Raw genomic sequence first — 16,036 nt, forward strand, 5'->3', positions numbered from 1 at the left:
GTGTGTCTCTCTCTCTCTCCCTCCCTCCCTCCCTCCCTTGCTCTGTCCATCTCTTGCTCTATCCCTTCCTCATTCTTATCTCCCTCTCCTTGCTGGCCCCTACGAATTCTTTTTGTTGGGGGGTTGCCTTAATGGCCCTCAGCTGAAATCCTCTTAGCTAGACCCATCCCCTCTCATATTGGTTTGATCAACACATGATCAATAAAACAACGATCCTAAGTCTTAATTCCACTAAGTAGGGTTGGCTACATGAGTTCGAAATTCCCAACCATCTCTATAACCAACTTCAGATTTTAAGTCCTGATGTTTGTGATCAACATATGCCTTTTATCTATTTTGGCCCTCCATTAGTTTTGTGCCTAATCTATCTACCTTGTTAATAGAGTCCTACACTAATTCCAATCCTAAGAGATCAACTTTCTAAAACCATCCAATAGGAGATCTATAATCCTTATCATACAAAGGCTCAAGAAGTGCCATTTGAATACTAGTTTGATAGCTATTGTCATAGGAAAGCTCCATTAAGATATCTATTTACTTTCTCCCAGAGTTCAGCATACATGCTCATAACATATTCTTCAAAGTCTGTGTTTTGAGAGAGAAAAAATTTTAATATTTTATTCATGTGTTAGGTATATATACAATTCTACTAGGTACCACTTAGGAAGCACTATGTACAAGTCTAAGCATGTGCAATACTATAAAGCTCTCACTCCCCCTCAAGCAGGCACATACACATCATATGTGCCTAGCTTGGTACAAATGTAGTCAAATCATGGGCCCTGTAATGCCTTTGTAAGATCAGCCAGCAGCTGGTCATTAGAGCCAACAAATGAGGTACTAATTTTTCCAGAAATCAACTTTTGTTTCACAAAGTGATAGTCTATTTCTATGTGTTTATTTCTGTCACAATTAAATGTATAATCTCCAGACCCTGAAGGGAAAGTTGGCACTTCAGAAAAGGTCAAACAAAACTCGAGTTTGTCCAAAAGCTCTCCTCAAAAGCATTGTACCATTGGATGTATGTTCTAGTGTCAAGCTACAGTTAGAGGGGCTTCTATCTTGGAGAAATCTTTATGAAACTTTAATAACGACATGCCAAATCCAATAGGCTATGAACATCAGCCAGTGAGGTTGGTCTTGACCAATGCTGTACTAAATTGGGTTGGAATTGGAGCAACCATCTTATTTGAATATCATGTCTAGAAATTACCTTGGTGAGCAACAAGAAATGGAATTGGGTTGGAATTGGAGCGATTTATAGAAGTGGGGTGAAATTGAGTTGATATTTGGTTGAGTTAGTTCTTGGGGTCAATTTCAGGTTGGTTTTACTTGGCTGGAATTCATAGGTTTTTGCCGCAGCCCTCCCACCAACAGAGAGCGGGAAAGAGACGGAACGGGAAGGAGGAGGAGAGTTCCAATAGCCGGTGCCATGAGGGTGGTTGGCACTGGTGGTTTAGGTTTTCACCACAACCCTTTTGGTAGAACAGAGGTAAGGGAAGAAGGGAAGGGAAAAGGAGAAGAGAGAAAAAAGGGGGTTTACCGTGGCATCGGCACCTTAGATCAGTCTCTCTCTCTCTCGTGCACACTCACTCTGTATCTCTCTTGCATTCCCTTGCTCCGCTTCCATCATCCGACCTGTTGCTCCCTGTGGCCGTGTAGTCCCTGCCGGGGGGGCGGGTGGGATTGGTCTAATCTGCTTGGGTTGGATCCTCTTCAAGCCTGTTCCCCCTCTCAAGGCTGGTCTGGATCGGCCCATTGGGTTGGGCTTCAAAGTGGTTGGTCCCTTTTTATTATTTTCTTATTATTATTGTGTTACTTATCACTTGTCTCAAAAGAAAACTTCTATCTGAAATACTTGATTATCAATTTTTGGCTCTCTTTACGTTCTGTTGGCATTTCGTATGTTTCCTCTGTACATTGTGTTGGTTTCTCTCTCTCCCAGTAGGGCTACATAATGTTGGCTCTTTAAATTAATTATTGTTAGGCAGTGATGGTAATATTGGTGCATAGTATATTCTCTCTGGTGGCAGTTGGATGTAAATGGCGTTTAATGTTACATAACACACCTTTAAAAACATTATGAAATAAGTTACTGTTTCTGTTTTTTTTTTCTCCCTAATAAGAATTCATGGGCTGATCCTTGATTGAATGCTTCCAGCTTCCCGGACTTCTCTCCTTGTCTTCCAAGTTTGTCCCTACTGTTATGAACCTTCTTAGAAGACTAGCTGAAGAGGGACAAAAAGCTGCAACTACTGAACCGCAGAGGAACCATCCACTAACATCAAAGAGCTTTCAGAGTGGAGTAAATAGTAATGGTGAATTGTCTTCCAGTGCTTCGTCTGAGGTAATCTCATCGGAGAATGGGACCGAATACTCAAGTCCCTCAATACGCGAAAAAGTACAGTAAACCATTTGTTCAAAGACCAATTCTCTTAATGTTTGATGAGGCTGGGGATGCTGCTTTGTGCTTCCTTCAGCGTGGGATGGTTCTAGCATCATATATTTCATCCAACTAATAGTGAGCTTTGTGAGGATCAACATTTTATAGGAAATTGACTTTTTGTTCAGGTGTCGGGCACTGGGGTTGCTGTTGTGAAAACCCCACGCCATAGGTTCTTCTTAGTTTTTAGTTTTGTGAGGACTGGTTGATTTCTTGCCTGTGGGAAGGGCAACAAGTTTCATCGACCGACGCTATGGTGGGTTCTTCGTCTTCTTCTTTTCTTCTTTCTTGGGGGGGGGGGGGGGGGGGGGGGTTCTTTTCCTTTTTGGATTTGTCGGCGATTTTGTATTACAAGAAGCATCAAAGTCCTTTGTATTTAAAGGATATAATTATTTGGAATTAGTAAGCCTATTTGCACTTGAAAACCAAGACATACACACTCTGCTTGGCAGTCTCTTTACTCTTTTTCATTCATTTTATGCCTCGATACGGATATGAAAAGTGTGAAAAATCATACAACAAATAGTCCCAACTTTATAGTTGGGGGGGGGGTGGGGTAGGGGGGGGACTTCCTTTGGCAGCAGGAATTTAATGGGATGGAGTGGGGCTCTCTTGGTTTGAGTTGATGTATTGCTTCGTATGTAGTAAGGTTGGTTTTGTAGTTCTCGAATGTAATGATAGTATTAAGTAGAGGGCCAAGAGGTAGGTTGTCTTTAATATTTGTTCCTCCTGCATGGTTGAGATGATGTTACGCGGGTTTGTTTTATTTGGCAAGCAATGGCTTCTAATAATGCACAAGATTAGTAAGGTCTATTTCAGACAAAACCCTTTATTTCTTTCTTTTTATTTTTTGACAGTTAAATATTCATACCAAAAGACATAAAAAGCTTTAAATTCACAATTCTATATTTATCATGAGGCATCGATCATTACTTACCTGAACTATGTTGAGAACTTGATATTTCTTTGTTTCGTTCTTTTTGGATAAGGTGATATTAAAGCAATCTACTACTATTTTTAAAATAATAATAATAATAATAATAAATTTTAATTTATTTTTATTATTTTTAATTAGAGGTCAAGCCTTATTAGATTGGTTGATTTATCAGAATAATCTCAAAAAAAAAAAAAAAAGTTATACAATTTTAACATCATTTATGTATATTTTAAACTACATAAAACACATAAATGACATAAATATCATCGTTTTATCGACTTGGGTGAGGGTATTTTAGACATTAGTATATTATTGTGTAGCCTAAAATATACACAATAATGTATAAATAGTATTTAAAAAAAAAAAAAACAACAGCCCACTTTAAGCAATAAATATAAGAGGTTGATTGGTCTAATAAATTTTGAAAACTAAAAGTTAAATGTTAAATCTAAGAAGATTACTACACTTATAAATAAAATTAATAAATAATTTTCACATAGTACACGAATTTATAATAGTTCTATATAAAATTAATAATAATTTGTAATAGTTTATAATAATAAATAAGTTTATTATTAATTTTAGATAAAACTATTATAAATTTATGCATATCACATTTAACACTGAATTTAAGATGGTTTGAGTTTGGAAATTTATTTATTTGTGATTGTTATTATTGTTTTAATCTTTTAGAATTGCCTTTGGTTAGATCATTAATTAGTCAAATTAATGCTGACTTTGCTGGTTCACCAGCGTCCTGGCAATGTCAAATTAATTAGTACTCCTTAATGTACTTCTTATTGTTGCATTGAATTGAATGTACCTTAATAAGTATTTGGATGACTTATTAGCAAACCCCTTTTTTATATATATATAAAAAGGGTAATCCTAAGTAACAATAAATTAATTTTATTTTTAAATAAAATATATTTATTACATATTATTTTTAACATTCGATGATCAATCGAGTGAGTAAATATAATATTCAAATCATAATATATTTATTATCAATCAATAAAATTATTTTGATTTTGAAAATAAGACATAGTAAATGCGCGTGATTTATAAATAAAATACATTTATTGATGCTTAATTATTTTCGTAATCATTCAACTTAAAATTTTTAAAAGAATTGCAAAGTAAACATCAATTTTTTTTTTTTTCATTTTCATGTATTATTACATGAAATTATTGCACCAACATTGTTGTTTTTTGCAGGCTGATAAGACAAAATGATGCTAAAATTAATGAATGAAAAATGGTGGTGGTTAGTTGAGGCTTCATAAATTGATTGCCTACAGTAATTACCAACCTACTGCTTGTAGCTATAGGCCACCCTAAGCAATGCTATACACACACACACACATATATATATATTTATTTATATTTATATAATTTTTTTCAGAGTAAATTTTATTATTAGTGTATAAAATTTGCATCTAGTAATAAATTAATTACTATATTTTAATTTTTGTTATTGTAATTATTAAATTTCGATTGTTAAAATTCAGTCTCTCCTTTAATTTTTCATAGCATACATTAATGTTAAATTTGAACTAAACTCTAAAAATAAGTGATTTGAGGGTTTATATTGTCGTAGAATACTTTTGTTTTCGTTGACAGAATTGAATTTGATAAAAAATTAGAAGAGAAACTAAACTTAGCGAAATCAAGGAAAATGCTAGAAAACCCGACTAATTTATAGACGAGTTTACCAAAAGAGGGCAAAAAGACGATTTTGCCCCCACGCCTTGCTCTCTCCCTCCCCCTCTCATGGATTAATTCCCTTGCTCTGTGCGTCTCCCTTGCCATGGCCACCGCCACGCCTCGCCGCCGTCACCTCACCTCGCCTCCGTTGTCCCTCTGCCATCGTAGTTTTGCCTCGCCTCGCCTTCGCCGACAATCGCTGCATCGACTGTCGGCTAAGCAGTGATGATAGAGAGACGACGGCAACGAGGCACGGCAGTAAGACGGGGCGAGGCGGCAACCACGACAGAGGAGACGCACAGAGCAGGGGGCAGTGGCCTGTTTTGCAAATTTACAAAGTGGGTGAAGATAAAATCATTTTTTTGCCTCTTTTCTATGAGTCGCTCGATAGACTCGTCGAGCCCTGTAGAACGACTCATGAAATCAAAGTTTATATAGTTACTACTTGTGACAAAAATTAATTTATGGTAGGAGATTTGAGAATTAATAATATAATTGTTTAATTTTAATAAATAAATTAATTAAATAAAACAATAAAAGGGAGTAAATCTAAATTAAACCACATAATTTTAGCTTAAAAAATAGGAAGAAATGAGACATTTATACATCAATAAGAGAAAAAAAAATACTATTAATTATATATCAGAAGTGGTATTTAAACACTCAGCTCTAAAAAGCTTCAAATGATAGTGAAGATGACAATGGAAGGACAACTTATAAATGTCTTTGTATGAAATGTGGAGATTAGTGGGATCAAAAACTAACTATTTGGAGAATGAAGAGTGGAGATTAATGGGGTCAAAGACAATTGGAGAAATGATTCATATATATACTCTTATTAGTAAACTTCCATAAAAGCATTGAAAATACTCGCGATGGGAAGCCATCAATGAGCACCAGTAGGGTGAGGTTGGCTGGCTGGTTGAAGGCGAAGAAGGTGAGATCGAGCTGGGCAACGATCGACAACCGCCAGCGATGGACGGACGAGATCCGATCATGAGGGGGGATCAGGCGGTGATCTTCCAACCGTGGCCTAATTCACTCCGCCATTAATGTGCTCTTTGTTGGCATCTTTAATGCAGTCATGGAGAGAGAGAGAGAGAGAGAGAGAGGAGGTTCTTCCGCTCTGTGTGCTCACCATCACCGCCATTAATATTACAGCCTTCCCCTCATCTCTCCTCTTCTCTTATCTGTGCCAAATATTGTTTCCACAATAATGAGCTCTCCCTCCCCCTCTCTGTATATATATAAATGAGTAAATGTATACTGTCAACACACACTGAACAACGCCAACCACTGGCAGCCATCTTCCAACCTCAAGCCTCATTGCAGAGACCTTCAAGAAAGAGAGAGAGATCGATCCAGAACCTGCTTTATTCTAGCTCTCAATGGCTTTGCTTTGGGCTGCGTACAAGCTGTTTCTCTGCCTCTGCCTCCTCCTATTTCTCAACTCACTCTCTCTTTCCCAAGGTCCTCACTCTCTTTCTTTGATGAATCGATCAGAACCCACGATTACTTGGTCGATAATCGATATACACAATAACTCGATCACAAAACACTTAAAACTAATCTTTTAAGTGACAAATATGTGCATGAATTTGTTCGTCGAGAGTGACGTCAAAGATTACTATAATCCCATGTTACGGTGTCAACCATGATTTTTCTTGATTTTTAGCAGGGAAGGGGATCAGGTGGGAAGACGAGTACCCGTTCATAAGGAGGGCGAGCACTTTCCGGCCAGCGTACACGTCATCAGGCGGCGGGGACGAGGGTTACGACTACATAGTGGTGGGGGGAGGCACCGCCGGCTGCCCGCTGGCTGCGACGCTGTCCCGCAACTTCAGGGTGCTGTTGCTGGAGAGAGGAGGGGTCCCCTTCGGCAACCTCAACGTGTCGCTGTTGAAGAATTTCCACATCTCTTTGGCGGACACTTCGCCGGCCTCCGCCTCTCAGCTCTTCATCTCCACCGACGGCGTCTTCAATTCCCGGGCCAGGGTCCTGGGCGGCGGCACCAGCATCAATGCCGGCTTCTACACTAGAGCCAGCACAAGGTACTTGCTTTAATCCTCCTCTAATGTTTACCCTTGATTTGCCTTGCATTAAATATGGTGTCTGTCACATCTATATATATATATATATTTCATTTTGACCTTATTATATATATACAACATAGATAGAGATAAGAGTGGTATCACGACGGCATGCATCCACTCATGATCTTCTTGTCGTTATCATTTGATAGTGTTAGTGTTAGTGTTAGTGACAATCAAGTGCAATCACCAAATTAAGAGCTTAGAAGATCTGTTGGGGGGGGTCCATGAGATTAGAAGAAGTCATTGTCCTTTTAGTTTTAGTTTTAGTTTTAGGAAGCACAAACAACAATTGATAAATGGGTATTGGGACAACAAAACATGAAGGGCCATAATTAATCTCTTAATGGGGGCATACACTTCTGCGAGGCATGAGCTGTCCAGCCAGCCATGGAAAATCACAGCCCATATTTGTGATCTGATCCATTTTCCTTTCCTTTTGCCTTGTGGGTGGGTTTCTTAAATGCTATAAATGCATCTGTCCTTCACTTCCCTCCCCTCTACCTAGATCGATCTGAGAATTGCTACTCAATTTTTTAAGTCAAATTTAATGCAATATTTATTTTATTGGGTTGGACATTAAATTATATATATGATGATTGTTGGACATTAAGATTATTAAGTCTCCATAAAAATGATAATAAATATTCAAGTATAAACTGAGTGTGTCCCTTCTCCCGTTTTCATCCCCTTGTCCCCAACCCCACTGGGTATTTTTGTGTCATTTATCTATCATTCCCATCCACAAGTACCCATTATCCCATCAATTTACATAAAAATTTAACAATAAATGTTTCTTTACTCTATTAACAACCATATGATGTATTATTTATTATAAATGTTTTATTTACAATTTTATCCAATCCTTTTAATTTTGTCAATTAGATACAAATTAGTTTAATTGTGTGTAATTTTATCCAATATGTAAAATCAATTTAGAAGGAGTGTGTTCATACTGACTTGCCAATTGTCGTATAATAATAATATTTGTGAGATCTACATATATACATAAATAAGAAAAAATATAAATTGAGTACTTATCAAATTATCCCTTCAACCTTTGCAACCCTTGAACCTGTCAAATTGATCGGGGGAAACAAACAAGTTTAATGGATGATTAGTTTCTGCGACTGAAGAAAAAGACGGACGATGAGAGGCACTGCCAATCTATGTTGCACGATAATATCTCATAGGAGTCATTTCTCCATTTTCGAAACATTTTCTATTCTTGTTTTAGACCTTATTGATGCCTATTTTTTTTAAAAGAATGTCTATTTTCACGTTTTCATTTTCATGCAATATAGCTGCCAATTAGGAAGACCATGATTAGAGAAGACGAAATAAGAGGTTTTATTGACAAGAGAAGATTGACGGTCGATCACGATGATTGGAGAAGGCACGAGAACGGTTGCAATGATCGAAAACGATGATTGAGATTGTGAGGGCGACTGTGAGGGGCTGACGATGGTTGGCGATGTTTAAGGGTTGCACAGAACTATGGAGGGATAATTTAGAAAATCAAGTTACATTTTTTTTTTTTTAATTATGTGTACATATAAATTTCATAAATGTTATTATTATAAAACTTGTATTGGTCCATCCGACCGAATGAATTGCTTGCTCATGTAAATAAGGGGGTTGCAGGTATGTAAGGAGGGCAGGGTGGGATCCCAAACTGGTGAACCAGTCATACCCATGGATAGAGAAGCAAATAGTTCACCAGCCAGATCTCGCGCCATGGCAGGCCGCCCTAAGGGACAGTCTTCTTGAAGTGGGCATCTCCCCTTTCAATGGCTTCACCTACGATCACTTGTTCGGAACCAAAGTCGGCGGAACCATCTTCGACCAGCTCGGCCACCGGCACACCGCCGCCGAGTTGCTCGCTTCCGCCAACCCTCAAAACCTCCGGGTTCTGGTTCATGCCACCGTTCACAAGATCGTTTTTGACACCGCGCCGCCTGCTGGGAAGAAGCGGAGGGCAGTGGGAGTGATCTTCAGAGATGAAAATGGCAAGAAACACCGAGCATTGCTTGCACAGAGGCGGGAGAGTGAAGTGATATTGTCCTGCGGAGCAATTGGCAGCCCCCAGCTGATGATGCTCAGCGGCATTGGGCCTAAGCCGGAACTGGAGAAGCTCAACATTCCGCTCGTGCTTGAGAACAAGTTCGTCGGGAAAGGCATGTCGGATAATCCCCTTAACTCGGTGTTCATACCCAGTACTAAACCGGTGAGGCAGTCCTTAATTCAGACTGTGGGGATCACCAAGAAGGGTGTGTACATTGAGGCCAGCAGCGGGTTCGGCCAGTCCAAGGATAGCATCAAGTGCAACCATGGAATCCTATCAGCTGAGGTGAGCTCTAATTAATTCCTTCCTCTTTAATTTTCTAGATATATAGTTAACAACGAATAATGATCGGTGGATGTTGTTTAATTACTTGCTAGATTGGGCAACTCTCCACCATCCCCCCAAAGCAAAGAACACAAGAGGCTCTAGCAGCCTATAGGAAAGGCAAGGGTGATCTTCCACATGAAGCATTCAGGGGGGGTTTCATCTTGGAGAAGATTGCCAGGCCTGTTGCAAGAGGGGAGCTGAAGCTGATCAATTCCAATGTCGACGATAACCCTTCTGTGACCTTCAATTACTTCGGCCATCCCCGCGACCTGCAGCGATGCGTCGACGGGATTCGCACCGTGGAGAAGCTGGTGAGTTCCAAACACTTTGCAAACTTCATCCAGGGCGGCGACGCCGTGTCTGCGGAGAGGCTGCTCAACATGAGTGTCCAGGCCAATGTCAACCTCATCCCCAAGCATACCAATGACACCAAGTCCTTGGAGCAGTTCTGCAGAGACACTGTCACCACCATTTGGCACTACCACGGAGGCTGCCACGTGGGCAAGGTTGTGAGCCCTGACCACAAGGTTCTTGGGGTTCAGAGTCTCCGAGTTATTGACGGCTCCACGTTTCGCGAATCTCCCGGCACCAATCCGCAGGCCACCGTCATGATGATGGGCAGGTAAATTGGAAGATCATCAGCTGAATTAGATTAGATCAAATCCCATTGCAAATGTCTGCACTAACCAAGAATGGTCTTTTGCAGGTACATGGGAGTGAAGATCTTGAGGGAGAGGCTGGGAAGAAGATCATCTGGTGTTTGATGGCCATGCAGAGAATTGCAGCATGAATATTAATAATAGGGTTTTTTACTTATATATATATTATTTTTACAAGCAGTTTACACATAGAGAAAGCTTGTCAACAAATGAATGATTTCCCAATTCTTAATAGACTCTTTCAAATTTTCTTTACCCTTAATTTTATCTCTTCTTCTCAATGTGTGCTACATATTTTATGCTCAAGGTGTAACTCTCAACATATTATCTTTTAGTTGGCCAAGTATGTATACTACATATAATACTCTCAATTTTATTATATTTAGTTTATTATGCGTTATTTATAAAATAGTTAAAAAGAATATCGATCATGATTCATATGTTTATCGTCTTGCTTAAAACTACTTTCTATAAAAAGTGATTTTGCGATAGTAAAACTTTCACAACACTAATCATATACTAAGAGATTGCAAAATAATAAAGGAGCTTCCAATTTTTTGATATTCCTCTAAAATACTTTAGCAGCTTTGCAACAGTAAAACTTCAATTCTGTTGGAATATTCAATTGAAGATCGTAGAAGTTTATTCTGCAAACATAGAAATTACAGAGAGCAAGAATAGGCCGCAAAAGAAAATGAGATCTTTATTGAAATGATTTCACTATTTAAATAGATCAACTAAGAACAGAAAAAGCTAAAAATATGTCGCACACTAAGGCACTAATTAATTGACTATTCTATCTTGCCGTTGCTATTAACAAACACTAAGAAAATAGAACAAACAAACAAAAAACAAATATGTGCAGCCTTGACTCAGTTCAAATCAGAATCTGCCACTTCAACAGCTACGGAGGCATAATTTAAACACTCCTCCTTGCCTTAGTAGCTGCACACTCCAAGTTTCTTTCTTAGATACTCAAATCTGCTTCCAGGGAGTGCCTTCATAAAAATATCAGCAAGCTGATTTTCTGTCTTGCAGTACAACAAGCATACTTCTCCATTTTTCTGCACTTCCCTTAAAAAATACAACTTAATGCTAAAATGTTTAGTCTTCCCATGGAATACTGGATTATTGGAGATTGCAATGGCTGCCTGATTATCAATAAACACCTTTGTGCTCTCATTTTGCTCCATATGTAAATCAACCAAAATCTTCCTAAGCCATAGGGCTTGATTTACAACAGCTGTGGCAGCAATGAACTCTGCCTCAGCTGTTAATTGAGCAACAATCTCCTACTTCTTGGAACACCAAGAGAACACAGCTGAGCCAAAACTAAAATAGTACCCTAAGGTACTCTTCATATCATCAACAGACCCTACCCAGTCATTATCAGAATAACCATGAAAATAAAAATCCTGATCATAACAAAACTTAATTCCATAATCAAGAGTCCCTTTGACATATCTTAGCACACGCTTGGCTGCTTTGAAATGCACTTCACTTGCACAGTGCATAAATCTTGACAAGACACTCACTGAATGCAAAATGTCAAGTCTTGTTGCTATGAGATACATTAGGCACCCAATTAGGCTTCTGTAAATAGCCTCTTCTATCTTCTCTGCACCATCTTCTTTGTTGAGTTTTTCTTTCTGATTCATAGGAGTGCTCATTGGTTTGCAATCCTCCATCTGAAACTTCTTTAAAATCTCCTTAGCATATTTCCTTTGACAGATGAACACACCTTTCTGATTTTGTTTAACCTCCATGCCAAGGAAATATGCCATTTCTCCTAAGTCTGTCATTTCAAAGACCTTCATCGTCTCTTTTTTGAACTACTCCATGAGCATAGCACCACTTCCTGTTACCAAGAGATCATCCACATATAGAGAAACAATCATTATGTCAGTTTTATGAACTTTAACAAAGAGAGTAGATTCACTTAGACTTTTTACAAAGTCTAAGCTCAGTAAGTGCTCATTAATTATGCTGTACCAAGCCCTTGGAGCTTGCTTTAAGCCATATAGGGCTTTCTTGAGCAAAAAAACTTTGTTTTCATACCCTTTCACTACAAAGCCTTCAGGCTGTTCAACATAAATCTCCTCGTGCAAATAACCATTGAGAAAAGTTGATTTGACATCAAGCTGAAATACTTTCCATCTATTCTGAGCAGCTAATGCTAATAACATTCTGATGGTGTCCAATCGTGCAACAGGAGCAAATGTCTCTGAAAAATCAATACCAAACACCTGAGCAAAACCCTTCACCACAAGTCTGGCTTTGTGCTTGTTGACTGAGCCATCAGCATTTAGTTTTGTCCTAAACACCCATTTAACACCAATGATCTTCCTATTCTTAGGCCTTTCAACCAACTCCCAAGTTTGGTTCTTCTCAATCATATGTAGCTTCTCCTTCATTGCAGCTGTCCATTTTGGATCATTTTTAGCTTCCTCAAATCCTGCAGGCTCAAAAATAGCAACATTACATTTCTGATAAATGTCAAAAAGTGGTCTGGTACCTCTAATAGGTGCCTCATCAACCTCTTCTCCATGATTTAGTGGAATATTGATGTTTTGATTTCTCTTTTCAGTTTCCCAGTGCCGCTGTTGATGTTCCACAAAATGAACATCTCTGCTTATCAGTGCCACTGTTGATGCTCCACAAAATGAACATCTCTGCTTATCAAAATCTTCCCTGTTTGAGGTTGAAAGATTCTGTAAGCCTTAGAGAAATCACTGTAGCCAACGAAAATGCCTGGTTCCGCCTTCCTATCAAGCTTGTCCCTTTTCACCTGAGGAACATGTGAAAAACAAATACAACCAAAAACTTTAAGATTTTGTAGGGATGGTTTAAATCCATACCAAGCCTCAAATGGTGTCTTCCCTTTTACAGCCTAAGTGGGAAGTCTATTCAATAGAAACACAGCAGTATTTGTAGCTTCCGCCCAAAAAGTTTTAGGTAAGCCTTTCTCATGCAGCATACATCTTTCCATCTCCATTATTGTTCTATTTTTCCTTTCACTCACTCCATTTTGTTGTGGAGTGTAAGGGGCAGTTAATTGATGCTCAATGCCAGCCTTTTCGCAAAAAATATTGAATTGTTCTGATGTATACTCTTTGCCATTATCTGATCTCAAGACTTGAATTCTACAACCACTTTGGTTCTCAATCCATGCCTTGAACCTCCAAAACACACTTGCAACCTCTGACTTGAACCTAAGAAAATAAATCCAGCACATTCTGGTGAAATCATCTATAAAAATAATGTAATATTTACTCCCTTTGAGTGTAGAAGTCCTTTGAGGTCCAGTCAGATCTGTGTGGATTAGTTGCAGCTTTTCACTTGCTCTCCAGGTTGATTGTTTGAAGAAAAGCCTTGCTTGCTTGCCATATTGGCAAGCCGTGCAACTTGGCAATTCAGTCTCCATATGAGGTAAGCCCCGAACTAGCTCCTTCCTTTGCATAAATAACACTGCAACATGATGGAAATGGCCTAGCCTTTTGTGCTAGGTCTCTGCATTTTTTACTGAAATAGGATAGGCTACCTGTTCATCCTCTATTGGGCCTAGAGAAAAACATTTGCCTCTCATTTTGATTTTGAACATCTCCTGGTCACTTTCATCTTTGATCAGACATTGCTTATCTTCAAAAATTACTTTGAAACCCTTTTCTAGCAACTATCCAACACTTAGCAAATTTTGATCAATGTCAGGCACAAATAAAACATCAGAAATTATCTTTGTACCTGTGCAGGTTTCAATGGCTACTGTTTCCTTTCCTTTGACTACAATATGCTCACCATTGCCAATTCTAACTCTTGACACTTCAGATCTATCAAGCTCCTTAAAAAGTTGTTGATCATGAGTCATATGGCTAGTACAACCACTATCAATGAGCCAATTTTCACTTGGGCTACATCCAGCAAAGCATGTGGCTACAAACAACTGTTCATCCTCCTCTTGTTGGTTTGCAACTTGAGCTTCATTCTGTTGCTGAGAGTTGCTTTTGTAGATCTTCTCATGAGGCCCCATTTTGTTGCATTTACGACACTTCACATCTGGCCTTTTCCAACATTTGAAAGGAGGATGCCTTTTCTTGCCACAGTGATGACAATGAGGATAATTTTTCTTCTTGTAGCCACTATTACTACCATTTTCATTAGCAACAACCTCATTTGCATCAACATTCTTCTTTTTTTCATTTTTTTTCTTTCCTTTGCTTTAGAACTTAGCTTGTAGGGCACCTTCAATTGCACCTTCTTGCCTCATGAGTCTTCTTTGTTCTTGTGTCTGCAATGCATTTAATAATTCTGCCAAAGTAATACTTGACAGATCTTTAGAATTCTCCAATGAGGAAATTGTTGCCTCAAATTTTTCAGGCACTGTAACTAGGATTTTTTGTACAATCCTACTATTAGGCATTTCAGATTTCAACAATCTTACCCGATTAGCAATGCTGAGGAGCCTGTCAGCATACTCCTTAATTGTTTCTAACTCTTTCATCTTCTGCATCTCAAATTCCCTGATCAAATTCAGCACTTCCATTCCTTTGACTCTCTCATTGCCTTCATACTCTTGCTTGAGGAAGTCCCAGATTTCCTTGGCTGATTTTAGGGTCATAATCCTGGTAAAGATTGTTGATGAGACAGCAGAAAACAGGCATGATTTTGCCTTTGACTTCCTTTGCCTTCTTTCTTTGTGATGTCTGATTTGAGCAAGTGTTGGATTGTTAGGCAATGGAGGAATCTCGTAATCCACTTCAACAGCCTCCCAAAGATCACTTGAATCCAAGTAAGCCTTTATTCTAACTGCCCAGACTTGATAATTTTCACCATCAAATACAGGTGGTGCAACTACTGTAAATGGTGAATCTGAATCCATTGTATAACAGATTTGCTGGAATATTGGTTGGGCCTTTCAATGGGAGGCATTTGGAAATACTCACAAGTCCCGTAAGAAGACTGCTTTGATACCACATTGTTGGAATATTCAATTGAAGATTGCAGAAGTTTATTCTGCAAACATAGAAATTACAGAGAGCAAGAATAGGCCACACAAGAAAATGAGATCTTTATTGAAATGATTTCACTGTTTAAATAGATCAACTAAGAATAAAAAAAACTAAAAATATGCCACACACTAAGGCACTAATTAATTGACTATTCTATCTTGCCGTTGCTATTAACAAACACCAAGAAAATAGAACAAACAAACAAAAAACAAATATGTGCAACCTTGACTCAGTCCAAATCAGAATCTACCGCTTCAACAGCTACGGAGACATAATTTAAACAACTTTTATAATTTAAAAGTTATGGATAGAGGTGTTCAAATTTCAATTTAGACCAATCGATCCGGTCCTCAGTCCATATTTTAATTTCAATCGGTTGAAATTAAATAATAACATAATATATATATTAATACATTATTAAAATATAAACATGTTTATTCTTATTTAAATTTTTTTATAAATTTTTTTGTCTAAATGATATATATATATGTATTTCTTAAAAAAAGTTATGTTAAAAAACAAGAAAAAAATATCCAAAACCAAGAGCGAATCTAGGGGCAAACATAAGTTGCAGCACATGTCAATCTCAACCCTCCCTCAGATTTGTCATGTGGATCTAGACCATTTGAGGAGGGATCTAAAATGACCTATAAATTTGGGGGTCAGCTCTCCTCAGATCCATCCCTGAAGCCTTTCTTGTCCAGAATCGGTCTAGTATAGGGTCGATCCAATCTAATTCGGACCAAACCCTAACCATTACAAAAAGAAGAGTCTAATGCATCAGAGATGCTGCCAGCTAAAA

At 38.3% G+C, this 16,036-nt stretch overlaps 3 protein-coding genes across 4 annotated transcripts in view; 2 read left to right on the top strand and 1 right to left on the bottom strand.

The window, feature by feature from the left end:
* LOC127794362 (protein ROOT HAIR DEFECTIVE 3-like) overlaps window positions 1-2,868 on the top strand; it is a 31,048-nt gene extending 28,180 nt beyond the window's left edge. The window contains exon 23 of the mRNA XM_052325388.1: window positions 2,162-2,868. Coding sequence (XP_052181348.1) covers window positions 2,162-2,410 — 249 coding nt within the window. The 3' untranslated portion in view covers window positions 2,411-2,868. The remainder of the gene's footprint in view (window positions 1-2,161) is intronic.
* Window positions 2,869-6,147: 3,279 nt separating this feature from the next.
* LOC127794363 (protein HOTHEAD-like) lies at window positions 6,148-10,374 on the top strand. Of its 2 annotated transcripts, none has more exons than XM_052325390.1 (5): window positions 6,148-6,557; window positions 6,763-7,138; window positions 8,822-9,527; window positions 9,620-10,191; window positions 10,276-10,374. In XM_052325390.1, the coding sequence occupies exons 1-5, from the start codon at window positions 6,476-6,478 to the stop codon at window positions 10,331-10,333; spliced, it is 1,794 nt and encodes a 597-aa protein (XP_052181350.1). In that variant the 5' UTR covers window positions 6,148-6,475; the 3' UTR covers window positions 10,334-10,374. The 2 variants fall into 2 exon arrangements, with proteins under 2 accessions (XP_052181350.1, XP_052181351.1); XM_052325391.1 differs by having other exon boundaries at window positions 6,154-6,557; window positions 6,766-7,138.
* A 4,070-nt stretch (window positions 10,375-14,444) lies between these two features.
* LOC127794845 (uncharacterized) lies at window positions 14,445-15,104 on the bottom strand. The gene has a single exon (XM_052326100.1). It carries the CDS (start codon window positions 15,102-15,104, stop codon window positions 14,445-14,447), a length of 660 nt encoding a protein of 219 aa, XP_052182060.1.
* Window positions 15,105-16,036: the final 932 nt, after the last annotated feature.

This window comes from Diospyros lotus, chromosome 2, assembly GCF_014633365.1.
Source record: "Diospyros lotus cultivar Yz01 chromosome 2, ASM1463336v1, whole genome shotgun sequence".
In the NCBI taxonomy this organism is placed as follows: Eukaryota; Viridiplantae; Streptophyta; class Magnoliopsida; order Ericales; family Ebenaceae; genus Diospyros; species Diospyros lotus.

What these genes read in the sequence shown, in the direction of transcription:
- LOC127794363 (XM_052325390.1), top strand. Translation starts at nt 6,476, where the DNA reads ATGGCTTTGCTTTGGGCTGCGTACAAGCTGTTTCTCTGCCTCTGCCTC. An exon ending in CTCACTCTCTCTTTCCCAAG is followed by an intron (nt 6,558 to 6,762) that starts GTCCTCACTCTC and finishes CTTGATTTTTAG; the next exon opens with CAGGGAAGGGGATCAGGTGG. An exon ending in TACACTAGAGCCAGCACAAG is followed by an intron (nt 7,139 to 8,821) that starts GTACTTGCTTTA and finishes AGGGGGTTGCAG; the next exon opens with GTATGTAAGGAGGGCAGGGT.
- LOC127794845 (XM_052326100.1), bottom strand. Translation starts at nt 15,104, where the DNA reads ATGGATTCAGATTCACCATTTACAGTAGTTGCACCACCTGTATTTGAT.